The sequence below is a fragment of the Genypterus blacodes genome, unplaced genomic scaffold (assembly GCF_046128005.1).
Source record: "Genypterus blacodes isolate CSIRO-AG114 ecotype Tasmania unplaced genomic scaffold, CSIRO-AGI_Gbla_v1 ptg000017l_1, whole genome shotgun sequence".
Taxonomy (NCBI): Eukaryota; Metazoa; Chordata; class Actinopteri; order Ophidiiformes; family Ophidiidae; genus Genypterus; species Genypterus blacodes.
Window position 1 is genome coordinate 3,885,421 of NW_027466831.1, and position 25,987 is coordinate 3,911,407.

Consider the following 25,987-nt stretch of genomic DNA (forward strand, 5'->3'; position numbering starts at 1 on the left):
TTTTTTCCATGTGCAGCTGCCATGTAGCAGAGGGAGGAGAGGCCGGCAGAGGGAAGAGCCAGCCCGGGGAGTCAGTCACATTCCTGGCTGGGATTCAATGACTGAACCAGACACAAACAAACAGAGAGAGAGAGAGAGTCAGAGAGAGAGGCAGAGAGAGAGAGAGAGAGAGAGAGAGAGAGAGAGGCAGAGAGAGAGAGGCAGAGAGAGAGAGAGAGAGAGAGAGAGAGAGAGAGAGAGAGAGAGAGAGAGAGAGAGAGAGAGTACGCCAGACTGCGCAGACGAAGCGTATTTCGGGCGAACATTGAGAGCGTGAAACCACAGGAGCGCGTTGAAACATTAGTACCGGGGCGATTTGTGCCGTTTGATCAATTTCACCTTCCGAGTTTAGGATCTTGGAGTTGTTGAGCTGAAAATCCGCGTCCGCTCACGACGAGAAGAGTCCCTATGAATTCAACAGTGTCCAGTTTTCTGAATGGACGCGCTGCTGGGAATCTTCTCCGGTGATATGGAAATGCGTGTTATGGAGCGTGTTACCGGATGCTGAGGACGCCAGATCCGCTACGGGTTTGTTTGGACTTTTAATTCTTGAGTTTTTAAAACCGGTCAGAACATGGAGGGCGCCAGCTTTCAGCCCCATCCCGGACTTCAGCAAACTCTGAAGCAGTTTCATCTGAGTTCCATGCGCTCTCTGGGCGGACCGGCCGCCTTCTCCGCCCGGTGGCACCAGGATAGCCTCTTCGCTAAAGATGGCAAATCGGCGGAGATTATGCTCTCCCTGCCCGCCCAGACACCCCCGGTGATGTCCGGGCCACTTTTCATCCCGTCCGACCGCTCGACGGAGAGGTGCGAGACGGTGCTGGAGCGAGAGCCCATCTCCTGCTTCGTGGTCGGCGGGGAGAAGCGGCTGTGTCTGCCGCAGATCCTCAACAGCGTCCTGCGGGATTTCTCCCTCCAGCAGATCAACTCGGTGTGCGACGACCTGCACATTTACTGCTCCCGGTGCACGGCGGACCAGCTGGAGATCCTGAAAGTTGTTGGGATCTTGCCGTTCTCCGCTCCTTCCTGCGGGCTGATCACCCAGACGGATGCTGAGCGGCTCTGCAACGCGCTCATCTACGGCGGCACGTACCCGCCTCACTGCAACAAGGAGTTAGGCTCCCTGGAGCTGGAGCGAACGGAGACCAGCTTCAAAGTCTACCACGAATGTTTCGGACGGTGTAAAGGTTTGTTTGTGCCGGAATTCTACTCCAGCCCGAGCGCCGCCTGCATCCAGTGTTTGGACTGCAGACTCATGTACCCGCCGCACAAGTTTGTGGTCCACAGTCACAAGAGACTCGAGAACCGGACAGTCCACTGGGGGTTCGACTCGGCCAACTGGCGGGCCTATGTGCTCCTAGACCCGGACTACACCGGCAAGGAGGAGAAGAGTCACCTGGAGCAGCTGCTTAAAGAGTTAAAAGGAAAATATGATGTGACAGGGAAGCTGTCCAGTAAATCGTGCCGAGTAAGTCTGTTCTGCTTCACCCTATTATTACCCATCAGTCATTGTGTTGGAGGAATGCTTGTGTGTTTCCTGTTTGGTTTGATTCTGTCTACATTTTAAATAGCAACACACTCAGAGAATTTGCATTTCTGAATATAATAAGTGTGTGGCTCATAGCCTTTCCAATTAAATCTGCCGGTCCCTTGCTGTGATTGATGGGTTATATCTTATTGTCTGAGCATCTCTGACACCTCAGACCTCATATCATACCTTGATTAACCTGCCCTATACTCCACACACACACACACACACACACACACACACACACACACACACACACACACACACACACACACACACACACACACACACACATAATTTACCTCCTACATATGTGAAAGGTAAAGGCCTCCTAACATCAGATGACATCCATTAGAATCCTTCACACACACACACACACCCTGCAGGGTTAGCCAAGGGCATTTGTATTATGATAGATGTGGCCCCAGTGATATATTTTATTAGTGTGTGTGAGAGGAGAGGGGGGCAGGGGCAGCCATTATGGTGCCACGAGTTGGGGAAGGGGATAAGCGTAATGAGGTTTGGGATATGGAAATGCGAGTGTGTGAGAGAAGGGGTTGTGGTCTGTCAGGAAATGATAATGCGAATGATAATGTGCGTGCGTGTGTGAGTGAGTGAGTGTGTGTGTTGGCGTACTGTGCTGCTTGTGTGGGTCAACGATATTTAGTATGGACAAAGGGCCAGGAGAGGAGGTGGCTGCTCCTCCGTCACAGGGCAGCTGTTGTGTGGGACTCTGCTAATGAGTGGACATCACCATGGTGCTGCTCCAGTCTGAGCGGGAGCCAGGCTCTGTGTCTTACAGGGAAACTTCACTCTTGTTGACTTACACACACACACACACACACACACACACACTTTATTTAGCTTTGGAAATCTTTTGAAACTTCTTCTGTAGCAGGCCCAGAAAGCGTAGTAGTAATGAGGTGTCCATTTCTATCTGTGGGTAGGAACAGCTTCTAAATTTATCCGAGGTAGAGCTGACTTATATGATATTTTCTAGAATTGGACTCTTGACAAAATCTTTAGCACAATGAGAAATAGCTGTGACTGGGGGGGAGAAAAAACTGTGTCTGTGCATCTGTGGAAGTTTTCTTGTAGTTAATGTGTCATCTGTGTGTGTTGTGAGGGCGAGTCTCATCCTGACACACGGGGCGTCATGGAGGCTAGTGTGTAAGGAAAGGGGGGGGGCAGCGTGTGTGTGTGTGTGTGTGTGTGTGTGTGTGTCTGCTGTGGTTCACTGTCAGTCGTGTCCCAGTTAGCAGACAGGCCGGGGGTCCTCGGGGAGCCGCACGCCAGCGCCCTCCCATACATCAGCGTGACAGGCCAAGCTGCTGAAAGGCTGGACAGGGCTCGCAGACCGGCCCTGGCTCGGCTTACCCGTGAAACAAAAACTCAGTGTTATCAGTCTGCCTCAGCCTCCATGTGATGTCAGTGTTTTATTAATAAGAGGATCTGTGAAGGTTACCTCCTCTGCCTGTATCATCTGTCTAGACTCCACTGTACATCCTCGTCTGTGCAGAGGAAACCGCTGAGAGGATTATCGCTGGTAGAGCAGGCTGTTGTGTTAAAGTACGGCAAGCTGGAGAGATCCCGGTGTGATTTTGATTCATCGCAATCTCTGTAATTTTGGATTTGCACGCAGGGGGAAGTTAGATTAAAAAAACAAACAATTCCAATTGTTCCTGAGATAATGCAGGCTCCTCACAAAAGCAGGAGCTGGCTCAGACGGAGAGCCCGAGACAAGTGAATCATTGGGTCTGTTTCGCATCAGATGTGCTCATTTAGGCCCTCGGTCTTAATGTGCAGGAGAAGGCAGATTGCAGAGAGGAGGCTGCAGACTCTCATTCAGAAGATGCAGGGTGTGTGAGCCAGGCCTTGACATGTGTTGTCAAAAGGCCATCACCTCTGACCTCTCCCCAAAGACACTGACCCCCAGCCTACCCCCCATTCTTTTCACACCATCCAATCAAATGTCCCAGCGTCCAGTCCGCTGGCCAGATGGCTGTCTGATAAAGGACAGAGGGATATGCATCAGGCCAGATCACTGGAATCACTCTCAACTGCAATATGAGTCCAAACATCACAATATCAGAATGGGGGTGTTTGTTTTTTTTTGCCGCTGTTTATTCCAGCCAGCTGACGCCATTATTGCCCTGGAGCCGCGCCAGAAATTCCATTAATTTTATTGAACCTTTAATTGTGCGCGTTGCCATAATTTACTGCACCTTGCGTGTAATGATTCCGTTGCATATAAATATTAACTTTACCGATTCGGCGTAGAAAATATCGAGGAAAGAGGATTGCAATTGCATAAAGTGTTCACCCAATGTCAAATACTTTTCAGCATTAAGTGCAGGAAGAAAAAAAAAATATCCCTAAGAAGTGAGAGTAATGTGATCAATCATCTGACTGAGTGGAGAGTAAAAAGGGACTCTGGAGAACTGTGTGTAGACTCTCCTTAATGGAATGGATATTAAAGCCATTCAACTGAGGCCAATTTATGCCATTTCTCATCCCTTTGTTCTGTTCACTCTGCAGAATTAACCTCAAACCTGCGAGCAAACCAATCAACTGAGTGTTGAAGGGTAAAGGGTTGTGAGATTTCAGTTATTAACCGGCATTAAAGGTGAATGAACCGAGGCCCCCTGTATACTGTATCTGCACGCTCCTGTGCAGGTCTGTATGTGGGTTTAAGTGTAGGGACGTATAGCGGGTGTAGGAGTGTGTTTGCATGTAAACAGCCGAGTATAATGACTGGATCAGCTGTGCGGGGCAGATTAAAATGAGCTCACTGCCGGCTCATTTCCATTCCCATCTGTCTGCTGACCTCTGAGAAGCCCTCAAACTGACATGCTTGCATCTCCGCCCCCGGCCTTTGATGGGCCCGTCTGCCCAAAGCTGACCCGGCTCCGCTAAGACCCATACGACCCATATCGGCCCCTCAGATACACACCGAGTCTGTCACCCTTCCTATACGGAAAAGGTCTGGGTTTTTAGTTGTCTTCACTGGGAATCGCTATTCCTTTTTTGAGGGAGGTTTCATGAGTCACAACCCCCCACCGTCATCATCATCACCACCACCACCGCTACCATCACCCAACTCCCCACTGACCAGCCTTAACCCCAGAAGACCATCGACTCATCTCAGGAGTGGCTGCGTCAAAGGCAATGGGGGAGTCAGCAGCTCCCAGGGGAGGCGGCCTCCATTCTGGTAGAGGTGACCCCATGTTAAAAGGGTGTCAGCTGGGGTTCTGTTATGGCCGATATGTGCTAAAGACCTGCCGCCTCCTTTGTCTGTCCGCCTTGTCTTTCAGGGGCTGTGAAGTGCAGCCGCGGCTCTTTGTCCGCGTCCTTGTTCCTTTCGGTGGTGTGTGTGTGTATGGATGAGGTCTGTAACCTCCAGCCTCGACACTCCCCCCAAGCCCCCTGAGTGGGAAATCCACGCCAGTCGTCAGTTTGCTGTGTCAGTGGCTTCCTGGCGGCGTGGTGGGAGACAGATTGGAGCCTGTGGTGAAGGCTGAGCAACTGTCCGATGAGTAGCAACAATGCGATGATGCGCTGATCAATGGGACGCAGATTGTTTGTGTTACTGATTTACTCGGTGCTGATTGAATGTGCGAGAGACTTCTTGTGTAACTTTTGGAAGCGAGGGAGGGAGGGAGGATGATGATCAGCGATGATGAGGATGACGAGGGAGGAGATGAGTTCTGGCTGTGACTGCAGTCAACAAGTCAGCCAGCCAGCCAGCCAGTCAGTCAGTCAGTCAGTCCGTTAGTGGCGGAACAGATGCTCGTATCGGGTTAGTGTTATTCCACAATCATCATCAATTCCTCCTCGATCACCTCCTGATTTCCATCTCCGTGATTAAGAATCAAGCCCATCTGGTGCGGAGACAGGAAATCCTGGCGTCTGCATCTGCTGCTGGCTGAGCTACTAAGCTGCTGCAGTCGGAGGGGGTTTAAACTCTGATAATCCCGCATAACTCCTGGAATGCACAGACCCACAGTGCACATCCACACTGTCATCCTCTCTGGACGGCACCTCTGCTCTGATGGAGCACAGGGAGACGTCACATCACCATGATGAGGATGATGATGAGGATGATGATCCCGCTTCCCACTCAAAACATCCTCACAATTTCTAACCGTTCCCTCTGGAATTTGGTAATTGGAGCGCAAATTACACACACACGGCAGAGGGAACGTTTACAACGGAGAATCCAACAAAGCGATGGCGCATACCGATCCGATTCAATTAGTTTTTTCCACGGCCAAAGGAGGAACGAGTTTGATATGTATTTGCGTGATTTCTCTGTCTCGCTCTCTCTTCTCCGTTTTTGGTTATGACCTGTAGTTCTAAGCTCCATAACTGTCAGACCACACTGGAGATGTGCTAATGGAGCTTCAGCCAGAGCAGACGTAGGCCCTGCTGGTGCCATATGACAAATCGGCATGCTGCTCTCGCCTACATTCCGCCCACCAGCCACCTCCAAGTTATCAGGAGGATTAGCTCACGCGGCTAAAACCAAACAGACGGCCCAGTGCTAAGACAGAATTTGCTCCAAATCTTATACGTGCGTCAAGTTTTTTTTTTTTTTCGAAAGGGTTTGGAAGGTTACAGCCGTCGGGGGGGAGGTTAGGGTGGGGGAGGGCGCCGGCGTCGGTCTGCGTCACGAGAACCGGCGCGGTGCCAAGTTGCTGCGTGTGGCTGCGGGAAAGGAGGGCAAATGTTTTAGGGATTTACACTCCTCCCTCCCTCGCTCCTCGGGATATGCATAATTTATTTTAGGATTAGGGTGGTTTAGATTAACTTTGAATTCTCTGCTGGGTTCAGAAGACCGCAAAATGGAGAGAGAGGAAGAGAGAGAGAGAGAGAGGGGAAGAGAGGGGCGTGAACGTTGCTCTTCCCTCATCCCAAAGCTCAAAGTGCAATCTGGATGAACCGTTTTTGGGATTGAAAGATGTGTGTTGTGGTTGCGTGGTGTGTGCAGGTGTGTGTGTGTGGGTGTGTGTGTGGCCCGACGTTCGGAGGCCTCCGTCAGACTCCACACACACATTCAGAACGGACTCGTCGTCAGTTGGAGTCTGCTCGGTGCGCTTGTGATTGGAGGGCGGCTGTGGTTGCTAAGCAGAGCTGCTCTTCCTGTGCTAAATAAGAACTTCGTGCTCTATGGCTGGTGGGCTCAAAGAAGCACGCCAGAACACACACGCACGCACACACGCGCACACACGCATGCACGCTCTCACACACGTACTGTAGATACATACACAGACTTGACAGTGCATAGACCTCTTACAGTTCAGAGACCTCAACATCTTCCATCCACCGTCCATCCTCTCTCACTGTAACCTCTACAGCTCAACTCCTCCTCCTCTTCCTCCTCCTCCTCCTCCACTGTACGCCGCACGCACTTCTCCCAGGTCAGCGCCATATAAAGCTCCCTCTCCATCACCGAGACCTCCTTGTCTGACACCTCCTCGGCCCCGCCACAATCGTTTACCTCCTCAACCCTGTAGGACACACGCACACTTGGCACACCACACACTCTAGCGCGCGCACGCACACACACACACACACACACACTCCCCACCTCTTCCTCCCTCCTCCACTGAGATCTCCTACCGCACTCCCCCTCACACTGCATTATACTTAGATCTCCACCTCCACTGTGGTGAGCACATGCTGTATTCAGACTGGCCTACATACGCCGCACATGCATAACTCCAGGGGTGTGAGGGCTGCTCGTCTCACAGAAGATAACAGAGAGATAGATGGATGGATAGATAGAGAGAGAGGGAGAGAGGGGGAGAGAGAGAGGCACTGCTGCTGGTTTGTCAGGATGACCTAATAATCAGCCTCTCTTCTCCTTCTCCACTCGTTTTATTTTTTCGAGAGGCTGCTAAATTTGAGTGGGATTCTAATTCTCTGCCCTCTCTCTCTCTCTCTCTCTGTCTCTCTCTCGCTCCCTCTCTCCGTTCTGCTCTCTCATGTATCTGCTCCGTCGCTCTGGGAGATTAGAGCTGAAAAATCTCATCCCACAGCGCCGTCGTCTCTTCCCTCTCACAATCTGTCTGTTGAGTTTTTGACCCAAACCCAAAAAAACAAAACCGTTTTTTCGCCAGTTCATCACAGCGTTCATCATCATCATCATCATCGTCATCATCATCATTCCGTGCCCTGCCGTGTCAGTGTATAAGAAAGAAAATAAAAAAGCAACGAGCCCCGTTGGTTCAGCTCGCCATGCTTTCTTACGGGGGGGATAGAGCGGAGCAGCATTGTCAGCAGGCACCCGTGTCGAATGAATTCAACACAGCTGTCCCAGCAAGTCTCCACTGCAGTGAGGGGGTAAAGTTATTCAGTTTAGGATTGCAGTCATCCCTTTGTCATAAATCTACTCATTAAGACTTTGTTCATGATCCCTCTCAAAAGGGCCGGCGTGTATCTCTGCAAATGAACGGCCGTTTAGACCGACAGGCGTACAGATGGGTCACCCTCCCCACATACACACACACACACACACACGAGCCCCCACCCCGTAGGCAGGTGTAGTCCAGTTGCAGGGTTTGCCCCGCTGCCCAGTAGGGCCGCGTGCCTCCCTTTTGCTTGTGGCGTTGACAAGCGTCTGGCTTTATTTCCAACCGTCGACGAGCACAGACGCAGACGGCCACGGGCCTGAAATAGAGCCGGCCCACCCTTTATCCTATAACCATGACACTATTATAAGCGCGGTGTCTTAAGCGGGGTGGAACGGGTGTGAAGAGAAGACTTTAGCGCAACACATCAACTTGAAAACACCAAGCTGCTTTTCAGATTATCATCAAAACTTTTGAAGTAATCACCTTTACGTTTGACGCAAGCAGCTTACTTGGCCACAGTTGTGTGTGTGTTGGGTGAAGGGTGAAAGGTAACGACCTCTGATCTAATGAGGCTCCTGCTGGAAAAGATGATCTGGGATTATAAAAGGTTTCCTAGGGTAAACAAACCTGGGTGACAGCACACAAACACTCATTTAGGAGGTGAGATCACTTGGTGGTGGTGGCGGCGGCGGCGGCGGCGGCTCTGCTCAGGACATCTGTCCTGTACGGAATGTATGAATTATTCCAGAGGTAATAACGGGGTATTGTTGCCGCACTCATCTTCACAAAGACGCCCATCTCTGCATGTCCATATTTAATTCAACCCTTTCAGCTGCCCAACTGTACAGGCTGCTGATATAATGAGTCCCTCCAAAGAGATTAGTCGCCTTATCATCAGCACAGCTCCCTAATTTCTCTGCCTTTGTTGTGGTGCAGGCTGCACTAAATGGGATAAAGGGGCTTGGCCGGACACAGTGGGAGGAAGTGGCTTTTGTGTTGCTGGCAGGTGCAGTGGAATGACGGTGGGGTTTGTGGATGCACGCGTGTGTATTTGCGCACACGCATGACCGCACGTGTGCGTTGTGTCGTTCCCTATCCGACCGGGGCAGGAGGGTAACGGCGGTGTGCGGCTGAGATACACCAGGAACCTTCAGAGCTTCGACTTGAACCCTCAATCACAGGGCTCCTCGGGGGTTTGCAGTAAATTCTTCAGGCGAATGGTTTTCTCTCCCCTTCCTCCTCCTCCTCCTCCTCTCGCTCAGCTCACATCTGGTGAACAGTGCTAGCACCCCTGTCATCTTTTTACTGCGTTGAGGTCATTTCCACCCTATCGGTAAAGTGGAAACACATGATGTGCAGGGTTCAGCCTTAATGGGGTGGGGCTGGCATGGACCAGCACTGACACAGCTTTACAGCCAAGAGCTGCCAGAACACAACAGCCTCCAACATCCAAATGAAAGACATTTGGGGGAAAATGTCGGAATACTTAGAATATTTACCCGTGAGATACATATTTACTACAGTAGGATGTTGCCTTTTTTTCTTCAATGGAGTATGTTTAAAGTAAAACCATGCATGTACTTCTGCTTCTGTCATGCTAATCCTGCAGGAGCATAAGGACGGAGGGAAACTGGCATTCAGGCTTCCCGTTGAATTCCCCGCGCTTTTAAAAGACTCAAAACAATCGAGCTTTGTTTGGACTTAAAGAACCGTATTAAGTTCATAACAGCATGTTTCTGCTTTTGCCGTGTTTCGTCCGCCATTCCCAGTTTTATCCCCGCTGTAAAATTCCTTCCCTTGCACGCTTTTTCCTGCTTAATCACCTTATTGATTCCAACTGGTGAGCTGGAGAGTTGGGTAAACCTTGGCAGACGCTTGATGAGGGTGTGTCCTCCGGCTTAATTGGTGTTCTCCCTCGCCGTAATGTGGATTTCCTCAGTTCTGTGCTGTGATGTTGGCCGTGTTGACGTCTTTGCACTGCAGCTCTTACAGCTCAGCCGTCACTCTGACTTTGGCTGTTGCGTTTTAAGCTGATTTCTTGCCATTTCCTGCCATAGTATGTTGTTTTCTTTTTACATTCACTTACCTTTCACTGTGATGTATTGCCTTGCAGGTGTGAAATATCCAAGGATCTTTTTTTTTTGGTTGGCAAAATAATGGAGTCGGTGTTTCGCAACGTGTCAAAAAAAAAACACCCGCTGTGTCACACCGATAATTGGCATTAGCTCAATCGTCTCAGTGGACTCAAAGTGTCTTAATGGGGTGATAGTATCCCAGTACATAGACTGTGATGTTTCCAAGCAAATTCCAGTCCCACTGTGGTTTCCATTTTGTGATAGACAGAGCTGCAGTGTAAAATGGGGTGGGCTGCAATCAGTCATTTCTGTGCTTGTCTGTGGGCAGACGAGGAAGAGGAGCGGCGAGGAGCGACTGCATGGATTTTTATTCCTGCTGTCCACCAGGACTCCATCACAGACTGCAGCAGCACTTGTTATTGAGGGCACACTCCTGTGTGTACTGCATGCCTGTCCTCATTACCTCTGCAGCAGCTTAGCTCTCCGCCTTTGTTCTCTCTCTTGGCTTGAAACTGGAGAATAAGGATAGAAGTGCTGAGGCTGCAGTTAGCTCCGCTGCCCACAACTTCTGCCGCACAGGAGAAAACATAGCACAGACAACCACCCCCGAGCCCTCGTGTCTACATATTTCCACAAAGCCAACTCACAAGGATGCTCTAGTTTGATTCATCATCCTGACTTGGCCCAAAGTCATGTAGGCTTGTTTGCTCTGTGCTTCTTACACTGTTTGTTGTTCTTTATGCCAGTGGCTCTTTTTGCCAACGTCTGAATTAAACATTTCACTCTTACTCTCAAAAATTCTAATGTGTATTTGTGTGTTGGCCTATTGACCAAATGCCCTCTGGCCAATCTGCTACGTGGGCCAGTGTGAAAGGTCCCATAGACTTGTTCCTCCAGAGGCGTTAAAAAGCGGCCTCGCGGAGCGGCTGGAGGGACAGTAAACTTTTATCACACTAATAACCCAGAGTCACAGCTACCCTAATGGCTTAGACAGCCATGCCAGGGGTTGCCTGGAGGTCAGGTTGAATTGCAGGACATAAATGGTAGATTCCAACCGGTAGGACAAATAAAGGAGGAAAGGGGAGGGGCTTCTGAGGTGAGCGTAAGGGGGCAGAAAGTTGTTATTGGTAGAGCAGATAATCACTTAAATTGATTTGCAGTAAAGGGAAGCCATTGATTAGATTGCTCTTTTATAACAAGGCGATCTGTGCCCTTTTAACCCTCTCTCAGACTACACCCAACGCAGCACGCTCACAACCCTTGGAATCAGTCCGATCATGCTGTCAAAGGGCAAAACTCCTACACGAGTGACAAGTGAGTGAAATAGTTGAACAGACTTTGGCCCGGAGCTTGGCGTAAACATCGATCGGCGTCTCGACGGTGGAGTAGCCGTGCAAGAGAGGAGATGTGTTAATGGGCTAGAAGAGGGGGGGGCGGGGGGTTCAAATCTAAACCTTTTCTCAGATTCCTATCATTTCTGGCTGAGGTGCACTGGTCTTGAGAGTGTTTGTTTTAGGTGAAGTCAGTGCTGGAACAGAATGTTGTGAACCGCAGGCCAGACTGTGGTTCTGCGGTTCAGTTTTTGACCTGAATGCAGACAGCTCTGTTTGTTTTGCTTCTCCGTTTCTCAGGGAGAAATTTAAAGGCTGCCAAAGTCCTGCGCTCACACCCAAAGCACGCAAATAAAAAAAAAACCCTTGCATACAAAAAAAACGTACCTGGGTGTAGTCGCTACATCTGGACTGCACCGCCCTGCCAAGCGCATTCACAGGAGCGATGCATTCTGCTCTCGCTCTCCATCATCTTGTAAAAGGGCTCTTTGGGAGATGAGATGGTGTTGATTGTTTCAGTGGCAGGATGTTTGTGTGTTTTGTTCCAAGCCTTTTCATAAATAGCAGTTTTTATGTTGCCGAGGTCAACTGGTTTTACTAGACTGGAGAGGCAAGTCCAGAGGCAAGGAGGCCTCCCCGCCATCTGGCAGCCATAAAAGGGGAGCAGGAGGTTTTTAGTGGGGGTTTATGGGATGGTAGGGTGAGACATGCAGGGGAGGAGAGACAGAGTGGATGGTGGACTCTGGTTGCCCCCGAGCTGCAAAGCTTCCTCCCCAGTCTGAATGACAGGTCAGAAGTTCATTGCCTTTTTTTTTTCTTTCACCCCCGCATCTGCCTTGTAAGGTGAAGGAGGCGGCAGTTGAAGGGCAAAGGAGGGAATGTCGCAGTGAAGCTGTGGATATCCCTGATCTGAGCTCTGAGTTTGATTTGATTCACAAAGCTTGGTTTGGAGAGTGTTTAGCAGGCGCTCGGCCTGTTATGCCATGCAGAACATCAGACCTGAGTCCTACAGATGGTGCAGAATTATGTGGCTGCGTAAACACTTGGTGATTCAATAGCTTGGTGTTGTTTGGGTATGCGTCACCATCTCTGCACACCACTGAGTAACCAACAGTTTGGTGTTTTGTAGGAGTGGAGATCAAGGCTCTCTTAAAGTCTTAAAGTCAGATGGCTGTATTTTGTTTGCACGTCCGACTTAAATGGGAACAACAACATTGTTAAGCCATGAATATGCTGGATTTGGGGGGCCAGGGAGATTCTCATGGAGATTGCAGTGATGAATGCGCTCCTGGGAGCCCCACTTATGCTCTACTGGAAGGTTTCTAAGAGCCTGGGCCGGTCTGGACCATCTGAAGCTGTACTCTGAGGTTATAGGTTTTCCAGAATGGGGTTATCGTTGCAGAGGACCGTGCTGCTTTGCTGACTCTGGCACTGATACCTCCCGTAGAGACTTCATCTTTTCTCATGCTGCAGCTAAGGCGTGTTAACCCTTAAGCCCCTTTAATCTGCATTCATCTCATTCTTTGCATGTAAATATATATTTCTCGTCTATATGATTCGAATACAAACCTATTCAATGGGAAATAAAGGGGACAGTCAATGCGCCTGTTTGTGTGTGTGTGTGTGTGTGTGTGTGTGATATGAATTAGTCACATTGACCTCTTTCTCCCAGCCTGTCTGGTGTTGTATTTTCAGACCCTCTGCCTCCTCGTACAGTTTGTATTATCCAGAGAAGAAAAGTGCTGACAGCAAAAGAATGAGAGCGTGTTTGGCAGGCACGCCCTTGTAGGTTTCTGTGTCACTCAACTCTATTAAATTTTTAATCGTTTCCTTGCTGTGGTATAGCGCTCAACATGGCTCTGCTCAGCCACACACTGGTTAGGCAGCTTGTGTGCTCTATGTTCAACCATCGAGCGGAGGAAACACGTCACGTATTTTCTCCCATTTAGACTGATTGTCTCTCGAAAGTGCGGAATGGTGTTGACAAGATTTATTGTCGACGGTCTACACATAGAATGCAATCTAGTGACGACTTCTTTGGATACTTTAATTGCTGTGTTTGTGTGCTACACCGAGGCAGCCATCACAGTGTAATGCAGTGTGCCTCCAGTGCCAATCAGTGCCCAGAGTGGTGGCACTTTTGTTCCAAATCCTAATTATTAGGTTTATTGAAGTGTCTCTACTTATTATCATAACAATGGTATCAAATATACTTTCATGGCCAAGAACAGTGATTGCACTTGGCAAACCTCTCCTGTTTTTTTTTTGCGGAACATCAAAGGCTTCCACAGTGAAAGAATCCAGCCAGAGAGCCGTGAGAGTCTCTCAACATATCTGGGTGTGTTTATTCACGTTTCATGTCACGTCAGATCCTTAAGCTTTAAGAAAAGAAATGAAAAAAAGAAAAAAACTATCCGGGCCCCGATTGAGAGGCTGGAAACAAGGGACTCGGCTCTCGTTTAGTGGTTCCGTCCACTGCAGTGATTCAGGGGATAAAAATGTGGCCTGTGTCTCTTTAAGAGCACTGGCCTGTCTGCAGAATGCATCAGTCCTGTGGAGCAGACACAGGCCAGGAGGAGGGGGGGGGGGGCAGGGAGGGAGGGAGGAGCGCGGGGCCGTGCAGAGGGAGGAGCGTGGGGGCCGGGCAGAGGGAGGAACGACGACAGGAGGGAACAGCCGCAGTCTGGGCTTCCAGCCTCCTGGCTAGACTGCTGAAAGTTATTATTGAGTTCCTGTGTAGGGCCTCCCCTCCCTGTGGCATACTCCTCTCTGCTCACTATAAGGGAGACGGGGCGAGCGGGAGAGAGAGAGAGAGAGAAACAAAAGTTGGCAGTCTACCATGGCCTTTTGCAATGACCTTACATGCAACAAATAAAGGATAATTTTGTTTGATTCTGTGTTTTTTGCGCGGCTGAAGACTCTGAAAGGCTTTAAGGCCGAGCGCAACCGCACACGCTAACAGCCCTACAGCTGCTCGGCGGCAGCTGAAACTGCAGCCTAGCATACTGTTGTCTTAAGTTACAGTTTAGTAGACATGTCCTGTTTTCTTTGGAGTGGCCTTAACTAGTCAAGACAAGACAAGTTTGACAGTTCACCGATGAGAGTGCAGCAAGCTAAAGCCTCTACTGGCATGCTTCACAATGAGTATGATTCAAGGACAGGTGGTGGGAGGATGGCCACTGTTCCAATCTCCTTCAAACAACTTTAAATTTTTATATATATACGCAGTTAGCGCTTTATTACGTACACCTGTACAGTCTGATGCTATTCTCTGCAGTAAATACAATCTTAAAATGTCCTGTTTTCAGGCCGTGTCAGTGTTTGCTGCACTGGCCTGCTATATGTCGATAAGTGTTGCTAATATTTTGCCCGTCCCATAGTTTGAGACTGGCAGCTCTGTGTGTTTGTGTGTGTGTGTGTGTGTGTGTGTGTGTGGCCCATGGAAGATGCGTGATTAGCCTCTGGTCGCTTATCACCAGCCAGCGTCCAACCTGCTGGTCACAGGGATTTGCAGTGCGGGCGTAGAGGCCATGGAGATTACACGGTTAGACGCACCATGCTCTCCTGGCGGGCCTGTGCCTGCCTGCAGCACTAATCCCCAGCCTGCCTGCACCTCAGCTGGGACCGCAAAGTGCCTGCGTCCTTCCAGCTCAGCCCACCAGAAGAGAGAAACGGAGGCAGACCTTTATGTAACGCTCGGTCTGCTGCGTTTGCTCTGAACCTGCCGCCTGCTTCTAAACTAGCTCGTCTCGCCGATCCGGGTTAGCCGTAGTTAGCAGCGCACCAGACGCGGCGTTCCTGGCTGGCGGGAACATTTCGCCGTAGCCCCGAACCCTGCACCTGAGGCCCAGCTAGGGGCGCTGAGGCCATTTCCTGCAGATATCTACGTTCCCCCTGATTAATCCCTGGGTGCGTCTTCATTCATGGTCACTGCAATCTTTCTGCCTCTGTTTCAAAGCCGTCTCTGGCAGGGTTCGGAATAAAGCTGGGCGAGGGGGAAAACCCTGGCGCAGGAATGGGTATTTTGTGGAGTTCTGTTTGTTGAGTCAGAGCTTAGTTGGGCTCCGCTGTTATGTGGTTGCTATGGAGAAAAACACAGGCTCTTGATTCAGAGGAGTGCAATAAAATCATCCAGGAAAAGACATTTCCAAGAATTTTTTAGAGTCAAGAAACAGACGGCAAATTGCAGAATTCGAGAGGCGCTGTGGTCCGCCCGCTCCTCCGTCCTCCATTTCAGAACGCCTGTGTTCATTTTATAGACGCTACAAAGCCGGAGCCCTCTCACCTAATTACTTGTGTAAGCAGATATGTTTTCCTATGAATGGAGGAGGGAAACAAAACCAGTGTTTAAGGGTGGAATGCCTGATCCTAGGAACGGATGTTGTGGGTGTTTTATCCCCTATTTCCCTTACAGACAATTCCTTGAACAAGTGGAAACAAGTGAAATGCCATTTGATCTCTGTCAAAAATTACTGTATGTACGCATACTCACACTTTGAGTCAGACTGCAGCTCCCAACAGAAAAAGCGCGGTAACCCTTCACGTGATTCGGAAAAAGTGTCGGCAGTGGACTGGGTGAACGATTCTCAAACCCTCTGGATTGTATTTTCCTGGCTCGGAACGTCCATTCAGTTACGTCAATGCCTCTTATTCCTGTTAATATGAGCTCTCTCATTCTTAATGTTTCCTGTCTTTCTGAATGGACTTGTTCGCACTTCCCAAACACTTAAACTCACCGGTTGCGACGTCTGAACTGTATCACTTATGCTTTGAATACAGGTTTATATCATAAGATTACAACCTGAATTCAAGTTCAAGAAGTTCAAAGCTACTTAAACACCAAAAAAACCAGGCGTTAACAGTCACGCCGGCCGTCTAAAGCCTTAACGCACTTTCACACTGGCACTTTCAGAGTATCTCATTGTTCACCCCGCTCATTGAAACAACAGGGTTTGAGCAGAGAATAGGCCTCCTAACCTGCTTGACCACGAAGGCAGCATTTCAACTGGAACGGCAAGAATGGCGTCTATAAATTTCAACAGGATTTATAACCCCCCGGTTCAACCAATTAGCTCCCCCGAGCAGTTCTCAGGACAGACGCTGTGTCGTTGAGATGACATCACTTGGGACCCTGAGCCAGCGGTGACCCTAACTTCACCCCTCCCTCTCACAGCTTATACGGCCTCCTCCCTTAAATCCCCCTCTGTCCGTCCCTTCCCCTCACACCTCTTAACCTCTGGTATTCATTCCATTTCCATCTTTCCAAATAAGCCTGCCACCTGCCCTCCTCTCTGCTGGCCGGTCATGTGGCTTAGCTTACCAGACACGACTCGCAAAAGAGCACAGCGGTTCAGCTGACGGTTCGGTTGGTTTGCAGATTTCCAGCCCAAGATGGCCGCCGCCGATTTGTTTGCCGACAATATTGGCTGCGTGTTAGCGTGCTGATAGTTTATTTGTTTTACATTGGAGCTCTGCCTTGTGGTATTGTTTTGATTGTTTTCACGCTAAGCAAATGTTTGAAGTGTCCATTTAGTCATGCTTGACATACTGGAGACTCAGCCGTGTCCTGTTTAATGTTGTCTTGGAGGAGGAATCCTTGGAGGTCTCGGGCTGGCCGTCATCAATATAAAAGGTCAGCTGCAGTGAGTTGTTGCTGTCCATCTGGCCTGTCAGCCTCTCAGACACTGAAAGTAGCAAGTCTCCCTCCCGCTCGTCTGTCTCCCAGGCCTCCTCCTGTCCTGACTCACAGCGAGGGAGGTGCAGAGGAGGCTGGCAGTACCTGGTACGGCGGCTGATATAATGGTCTGTATATGTGGAGCTGTTACTGTTTGGGTTGAAGAGCAGTTATCCAATGACATTTTAATCGCCTTTCAGTCTTCTTTGCCGTGGTATTAGTATTAATCTGCGGGATTAAATCTCAGGCAGGCAGACACTGGATTTACTGTCTTGCTGTAGAGCAGAGGGGAGCGTGCTAGCACTTAGCACAGCACGCACACACACACACACACACACGCCCTGGATACAGGCGGGGATGTGCTTATCTGTGGTGAACCAGGGTTTTCAGCTGGGTGAAATCTGATGAAAGCAGAGGTTATATTACAAATCCATCGATATCAGACTGAGGGAGCAGCTTTTCTAACACCTACATTATATATTTAGACATAAAATCCTATTTCGCTCTATTGAAATATTTTTGTAAAATTAGTCCTGTTGTTAATAGGATCAAGGATTTTGTAGCTGTAATCTCTGGAATCCAGGCAGTTTGTCTGAAATCTCCAATTGTAATTACGGTGAATCATACTCAGATTTTGGCCGGATTTTACTGCAGGGAAACGTGTCCTGACATGTAACAGAATGACTGATTAATTTAGAATCCAAATTTTACATTCAGCACAGTATTATCAGAGCTAAACTGAAATAGAGAATAGTCTTTGTCAGGTTTCCTTATCAGTCTTAACAGCCTCATTCATCAAAGCAAAGCCAATAGTTTTCATATTTTTTTAAGCCGTCACTTCCTTTTCCTTCACGGCAGGAACTGTTACGCAGCACTGACTTCAAACGCCAAAACGACTGAATTACTGGTTTATTGTACTAAAACTTCAAATTACTCATGGTGATTCACTCAGAAGGTATTTTGTCGGTTTTTACAACCTCATGTGACTGAATGTCATGAAGCCATTAACATGTGAGTCATTAAGGTAATCTTACAGTTATGTCAACATTAGAGGAAGCTTATATAGTGCAGTGATACAGATCATTTACATGTAAGGAGATAATGAGATCACAAGCAGACAATAAGATGAGCTCTTGGAAACAAAATAACAACAAAGGTGAAGCATGTACCTGCCTGGAAGCATTCATGAGATGAGTTTAGACGTTCTCACAGCTTACCTACTGTTCACTGCAGGACACTGAATTGGCATTAACAGTGTGTGTGTGTGTGTGTGTGTGTGTGTGTGTGCGTGCGTGTGTGTGTGCAGCTAAAGCTACCTGGTCAAAGCTTGCACTGTAAAGCTGGATATTGCAGTGCAGAGTAGCAGACATAGATACGCTAAATATTTTATGTGTTTGACTCTAAGACATGGAGCTGTTTGTACTTTCTTTGATTTCGATCGCGAAAGTCACATGACTGTTTCAAGTAAGAATTAATTTTACCCATTTATGTGCAGTGAATTAAGTGCCAAAAGCCAAGGTCATCTCTCTCTCTCTCTCTCTCTCTCTCTCTCTCTCTCTCTCTCTCTCTCGTTAACCTTCATCCCCTCCAGCCTCCTGGTTAGCACTGCAGCTGCTCCTACATCAAGTGTGCTAAATGTGAATAGAAGCATAAAGGGATCGAGCGCGCTTGTGTGTGTGAGTGAAGGAGAGAGAGAGACAGAGACAGAGGGAGAGAATGTGCGTCTGCTTTTACCGGTTCACAAATACAGCACAGTGTCTTCGCCCTGATCTGGTAGTGTGGTGTGTAATTCTCTTATTCCTGTAGTACAGCATGGGGGCTCAGACAAGCATCCAGTGAATTTGGCGCTATGAGCATTTATAAATAAACCAGTCACAGTGCACGTTTCATTTCCAAAGATAACTTTGACTCACAACCATACCAAACATGCTGATGCTAATAATGTATAATCTGCACTGATATCTGTTTTGTGTCTTTTAGTTAGGGTTACCCCGTCCGCTGGAATAATTTACGATCCCTTTTAACAGCGAGGTCGCCCTCCGAGGGAGAGAGTGATTCAGAAACTGCTGTCAACATACTCAAAGAGAAGCGGGCGGGTCGTGTTGTTATGGTTGCCATGTTTGGGCCTGAACTGGAATTCATTTCTCGCCTTGCAAAAAAAGCAATTTCTCCTTTTGTTTGCCGAGGAGATGATCTGTTATTTCTTACAGAGGCAATTCGCTCCATTCAGGAACAGGATTTTCCACATGATTTGGCATGAGGAGCGAAACTTGTCTGTTTTAGTTGCCGGAGAGATTGTGGAGATTGAGGCATGCGTGGATAGCTTTTATTTGCGTTTGAGTTGGGTGCGTATAAAGAGAATTGAACCCAATCCTGTTACCGGCTCGTCTGTTTTAAGGTCATAGGATTGTCTGAGCCGTTGGCAACAGCGGGACGCCGTTCTGACACCGTCCTCCTCTCGCCCCAGGCTATATGTGTCACGCTATGTTGACCTCGCAAGGGTATTTTCTGCCGTTGCATCCTGCGACTTGTCCCGCCTTCGTCCTCAGAACTCATGAAGTCTCAATCCCAAAGACAATTAGGACAATCCAATAAGCTTTGCTGTAATTCCCTCATTATGCTAAGGCTTGTAACCCCTCCGTGTTGGCGCATACTGTCACAGCTCAGTGCCGCCATAAAAGAAACCTATACCCTCCATCCAGCAGCAGCAGGCACAATGACCTGGACACGCTGGAGACCATGTAAATTGATAAGATAAAACAAGATTTAGAGAGGGGGAAACGGGAGCTTGTGCCGTATCGGTGTAGAATAGGGATGGAGTTTCAGGGATATTCTGGGCAGAGACCAATAATTTTCCCCCAGCTGTTCCAAGATGACCACAGGGCTTTATATAAATCAAGGGACCGCCGCACAATTTATGCAGTGAAAGTCAAACAGAGACCTCAAGGCATCCCCGCGACCATCCACGGCAAACTACAACAGAGATCAGGTTACCACAACGGGTATTCTCTCACTTCCAATTAAGGCCGTTACCCTGGCGAGCCCTGCCAGTTGGTGTGCCCTTGAGCGGGACAGCGTTGCCCAGTAAGCACATGTCGATCTGGGGATTACGTTCAGGCGTTTTGGACGGGGTAAAGGAGGCGGTAATGTGAAACTGTTGTGTCTTGTTGCCGTGCTCTTTTCTTGATGCCATGCTATCAGGCAGCGCGCGTCGGTATTGTGTGACTGCGGCCCGAGGAAGTTCAGCTGGAGGAGCTATTTCTGTCTCGCCAGCTGAGTGCTGTCTCGCGTTTTGTTTTTAGATAATTTTATTAGATTTTATTCAGTGCTGCAACAGATGTAAGAGATTTCGACTTAGGCTTCTGTTATTGGCCTCCTGGAATGGAAGCTGTGAAACATGCAGCCCAGTCTACGTGCACTCAGATTGCAAACTGACCAACCAATGCAGCATTCTGTACATTTTAAAATGTAAAACTCCAGGTTTAGCAAGAGGCATTTCCAGTTCCTCACATGATTATTACACCAGGGATCGATCAGCAGTTAGTTGTTGATTAGTTCCATGTTGCAGTGAGATACCAATTCCATCCGCATCGCGCTCCAATTAGCACATTATTGACACGTGTTTTCTTCAAACGCTGTGCTCTTTGAATAGATATTGATAATGTTTGGGATGAGTTGTGCTCCTCTCTGATTATCTGCCATGCTGCAGTGAGAATAGCGCAGGCTTATGCTGGTATTACCATGCCATAATGTGGCGCTAATTAAAAGATAAAGCATGTCTACTTTTGCTCAACCGCTGTTAGACCCCGTTTAGCCTACAGGTTTGCTTTGAAATGCTCCCTCATTATGGCTCCTCAAAGAAATATCATACAATAGCGAGTTGAAAAGGCCAATGCTTGAATGGAGCCTTAAAGAGGAGGCTGTACTTGGCCTTCAAGTATACATTCCTTCAGCTCAGTGCTTCCTCTGTGGTCCCGCTCCCCTAACCCACCCCCTCCCACTCAAGACTCGGTTCCCACAGGGGGCTCGGCCAAAGCAAACTCCTAAGAGGAAGTCTCTCTCTCTCTCAGAGAGGGGGGGAGGGTTGTCCTATCTTCTGGCTCAGTCGGTCCTGCAAGGAGGGTGTTATGACTGTGTGGCCATGCTATGTCTATGATGTGGTAGTGAGTAAAGCCCGCGCGGCTGCTCTCCTGTGAGGTCAGTGTCAGATTTAGCCAGCAGGTCCCTTGTGGTGTCTGGGAGTGTCTGTTTTCTGACTCTATTATGTTTAGCACTCGTAGCCTTCCTGGAGCTGCAAACCTCAGGGTAGAAATAGTACCAGACAGGCAGACATCCTTTGTCGGGAAAACAACAGTCATGTCAGTAATTACAGACTCTGATTACACCAGAGCAGCAGTTCTTAGAAAAGCGCTGGCCTGGAGTCAGGCAGGTGAGGGGTCGAGTCACCGCCGCTGAGCCGCGGCAGGAGGACACAGTCGGGAGTGTCAGCAGGAGGTCGGGGCTAAACGAGAATTAACCTACAGGAGCTAAACTCCACCGAGCGTGTGCGTTTGGGCGTGTCTGGCCTGATTATTGCTTAGACAGGAAGAAGAGACAATTGTGAGACGGTGAGACATGATAGGAGTGTGGAGAAAACCACAAACATGGCACACACAGCGGCTTATGTTACATGAGGGTTGAACCTATAAGCACAGGAATGAGGAGCAGCACAGCCTTATTTTACATTTAGCAGGGTTTTGGTATGCATTGCTAGACCTGACTGACACCTCCCCCATGTGTGCGCCATACCAGACACATGCAATCCAACATACGCACGTGCATGTGCGCAGCTGCTCCCACACACACACTGTGCACACACATGCACATGCACCCACCCACGCATAGCTGTGCATATGCACACATGGAGCGTCTGGCTTTGCATAAAAAAGCTTTGAGAGATGAATCATTATCGCCGGAGCTCCTCACTTAATGCTAAATGCAGATTGTGTTAATTTTCATCTCGAGGTGATAGCAGCAAGCGGTGATTAAGCTTTCAAAACGCCGTGTAGAAACCTTGCACGAGCGTATTCATTGAAGATTTTCATGGTAGACAGAGTAATCATTTCTTACACACACACATATGCACACACACAGATGTGGAGATGGGAGTGTTTGCCATTCCTCGAGGCAGAATGTCATAGTAGTGAATAAGACAGCAGCAGGCAGGTCTGTGCTGGCCTCGCTCCCTCTGCCTAGGTAAACATATCCTCTGTCTGACAAGTGCAGACCTGAGGGCGGGGGAGGTTAGATATCAGTATCTCACCACATAGACCTGGAGCTTGCCACACACACACACACACACACACACACACACACACACACACACACACACACACACACACACACACACACACACACACACACACACACACACAGAGAGACTCACACGTGTATACAATCAAAGATCCTGCAGCTGGGAGTCTTAACACTTAAGCGAGACAGACACAACCGAGCAGTCTCCCCTCTCACAACATCAGCCCGTTCCCCCAAACATTACGAGACTCTGCAGCCCAGTGCGACCGCGCCGCTCTCTCACTTCCACTCAATTGTCTGTCAGATCTGAGTGCAGTTACTTTCATTCGTCTCTCTGTCTCTCCTCTCTATATTTCAATATGTCTGTGGTTCGGCCAGTCGATCTGCTCCACCTGACGGCGCCTGGCAGGGAGCAATGTAGCCCCGCTGGCTGCCAGCCAGACCAGCTTTGAGCGTCTGCTCAGCTCAAAGCCCCACACTCGGATACACACACACTCTCACACACATACACACAGAGAGAGAGAGAGAGAGAGAGGGAGAGTGCTCATACAGAGGATGCAGATTCATCTTCTATCCTTGTCTGTCTGTAGCTTTACTGTTTGTATCAGTTTGGCTTATTCTCTGTGTCTCTGCCTGTGCTGAATGGAGATGTAGTAAAAAAAATGTTCTAATGATCCATCATTGAACAGAGATGTTCCTAAAGAGAGATGTTTGTTGCACGATGCTGATTTCTCCATTTCTCCTCCCTCCTCAGTCTCCCAGCCCAGTCCGGGCCAAGAAGTCCAGATTTGACAAACTGCAATCTCCTGCATCTGACAAAGTCAGGGAACCTGATTGGTTACAATCCCTGTCAAAGTCTGCAAATAAGGTTTGTAGCTCCATCCCTTCCACTAATGTAACAGATGATTTGCAGTTAAGCTCAAATTTAAAAGCCGTAGTCCTGTTTGAATAATCATGTCATCATCCATGCATGTCCTCCACATCCCGAGGTGCCGTCCTGACGCTTGATTTGTCGTTGTGCTTGTGGTCTACTGAGAGATTATGCAACGCTTGTCTTTGTTTGTTGTTTCAGGAGCTGAAACAGGTCCAGCTGAAACAGAGACCCTCTGCCTTCCGCCCCTGGTCCCCTAAAGCAACAGAAAAGGAAAAACCATCCACTCACAGCGAGGCGGACAGGTAAGACCCCTGGGACACTTTTTAGAATATCTGTCATGTGGAGACGTTTACAGAGACAATGTGTGAAAAGTGCCTGTGTTTCTCATTCAGGTCCTATTCAAAGAGCCAGGAGACTCTGATGGCTCCCAACCAGACACTGACCCCGCTGTCCTCTCTGGTCCATCACAGGGACAGGGACAGTCATGCTCCTGGCAGGGGGCCCGCAGCTGTTCCCAAGCCAGCACGAGAGCTGCATAATGGAGACTCGCAACCTGCAGTGAAACCTGCGCTGCCTGCCGCCACTGCAGCCGCCGCCACCCACCAAGCCGAGGACATGGACACAGATGGAGAGATTGATGTGGACGACTGTGATGATCGTGAGTGCCAGAATCTGAATAAATGAACACTCTCTGTAGGAGACGCAGACTTCAGCGGTCAAACTTTTATTTCTCAGTGAGCCATTGTAGCAAAGAGCCTGGTTTAGAGAGATTCCTGAGATTCCTGTGCAACTTCGCCCCCTGGTGTCTAATGGGAGAAGTACAAGAAAAATATTACAAACCTGCTTTTCTCTGAAGAGTCTGTTTTTCTCTAGTCACATATAATCCCCAAATTAAAATATAATTGTTAGAATATGTTATTTTTATAGCTCTATCACATATTAGAATTATAAATCAGTAGCAGAACAGTTCTAATCTCTCTCTCTTTCTCTCTCTCTCTCTCTCTCTCTCTCTCTCTCTCTCTCTCTCTCAGGTCCAGTGCCGGGCGCCTCCCTGGCCTCGCCTCCCTCCGCCTCCACCAGTGTGTCCCAAACTCTGACCCCGCAGAGTGTCGTCCGGCCCCAGGAGGGCCCTGCCTGGTTGGCGGGGGCCATTTACCCAGAGATGGACTCCCTGAGACACATGCTGTATGGAGGCCTGGACACTAAAGAGGCCAGAGAAAAACTTCTACAGGAGATCGTCAGGATGAGACTGAAGCAGGAGGAGAAGCTCGCCGCTGCCGTGCAAGCAAAACGCAGCCTTCAGCAGGTATCATGGCCCATTCATGTTGGATATTAAGTGAAAACAAGAAGCTTTAAGCATCCCTTAAGAAGTCTTAAAGGAAGTCGAAAATACCTTAATAGCAATGAAAATACTGAAATAAATGTTAAATCTGGATTGTAGATTTATTATTAATATGACTTCATAGGGTATAAGATTTAAGTATTCTGTTCCCAAGTGAATATAAGGCAATGTTTGAAAAAGAACATTCTGTGATTCTGATTCTTTCCAGGAACTGGAGTTTGTGAGGGTGGCTAAAAAAGGCCGGCTTCGTGAGGCTATCGAAGCCAAGCGCAACCTGCGAAAGGAGATTGAGCGTCTTCGCGTGGATTGGGAGAGGAAGATGAGAGAAGCGGAGGAGTCCTGTGGGCGGCTAAAAAGAGAGCTGGAGAGGGAGAGGCAGCTACGAGTGTGTGACAAAGGCTGCGAGGCCGAGCGTCTGCGGGTCAAGTACTCCACTCAGGTGTGTATCTCAGATATCTCTGATCCCTAAAAGGTGTTCTAACACAGGTGAAGCGGCACCCTGATAGTGTTTCCTTAATGCTGACTGCTGCTCTGTGTCGGATTGTGTTGCGCAGATTGAGGAGTTGCACGTGCAGCTGCAGCAGGCAGAAGCCGACCGCGAGCAGCTGAAACTGGATCTGAAGCAGGAGAGGGAAGCTCGCGAGAGCCTGGAGAGCATCGTGAAAGATCTGCAAACCCAGCTGGCTCAGCAGGCGCACAGCGGCGGCCCTCCTGGAGATCCCCAGAACACGAACACAGACGCACACGGACAGAACACACAACACACCGATGGATCCTAAACTTGCACACTCCACCCGGGAGTGAGAGACTCAGTTAGAAAAGAGCATGGTTAAGGATTTTGTTGCACCTGTTGTTAGGGAAAAGGATCTCAGCAAAATCTCAAAGTCAGTTTTATCGAGGCAAAATCTGTCATATATAATATGATATGATAGAAATCAATAGTATTGTGACAATATATGGATTTTCTGAAATGAACTGGAAAGTAGCATGACGAGCATGTTGTAGAGCGTGAAATAAGAAAGACTTCCTCAGTGATGAACACATCTCTCAAGTGACTTCAGAGCCCTCGGTTAGATACCCGACGCCATTCAAGGATTTTATTTTGGTATAAGCTATTCTAAGATGTGCAAATATAGCCACATAACATTACTTGAATATGAAGGGAAGAAACAAGTTGTGCTTGGTGAACATAAAATAAGAAATAACATTTAAAACTCTTGGTGCCACAAAATATCGGTACACTCAAAGGTGTCATTGCAAACCACTGGAAACAAACGACACCAGTTTACCACTATTTACTTTTAATATCAGCTTGCTTTTTATAACTGTGTAGAGGATGTACGTTTTTAAAACATTATTGCTTGCGCAGCACTGTTATTCCACTGGCAAGAAAAATCCATCCATATACCAACATGTACGCATGTATACCAGCTTGTCTACCTTTTGTATTTTATAAACCTGAGGTATTAGGGGTTA

At 48.6% G+C, this 25,987-nt stretch overlaps 1 protein-coding gene across 2 annotated transcripts; it reads left to right on the plus strand.

The window, feature by feature from the left end:
- Positions 1 to 127: 127 nt before the first annotated feature.
- skib (v-ski avian sarcoma viral oncogene homolog b) lies at positions 128 to 25,730 on the plus strand. Of its 2 annotated transcripts, none has more exons than XM_076140836.1 (7): positions 128 to 1,507; positions 23,050 to 23,163; positions 23,368 to 23,471; positions 23,562 to 23,827; positions 24,201 to 24,475; positions 24,720 to 24,950; positions 25,066 to 25,730. In XM_076140836.1, exons 1-7 carry the CDS (start codon positions 614 to 616, stop codon positions 25,288 to 25,290), a joined length of 2,109 nt encoding a protein of 702 aa, XP_075996951.1. In that variant the 5' UTR covers positions 128 to 613; the 3' UTR covers positions 25,291 to 25,730. The 2 variants fall into 2 exon arrangements, with proteins under 2 accessions (XP_075996951.1, XP_075996952.1); XM_076140837.1 differs by having other exon boundaries at positions 23,640 to 23,827.
- The last annotated feature ends 257 nt before the right edge of the window (positions 25,731 to 25,987 follow it).

Excerpts from the sequence above, each read along its gene's own strand:
- skib (XM_076140836.1), top strand. The coding sequence starts at position 614 with ATGGAGGGCGCCAGCTTTCAGCCCCATCCCGGACTTCAGCAAACTCTG. Across the intron at positions 1,508-23,049 it reads TGTCCAGTAAATCGTGCCGA|TCTCCCAGCCCAGTCCGGGC; the intron begins GTAAGTCTGTTC and ends CTCCCTCCTCAG. Across the intron at positions 24,951-25,065 it reads GGGTCAAGTACTCCACTCAG|ATTGAGGAGTTGCACGTGCA; the intron begins GTGTGTATCTCA and ends TGTGTTGCGCAG.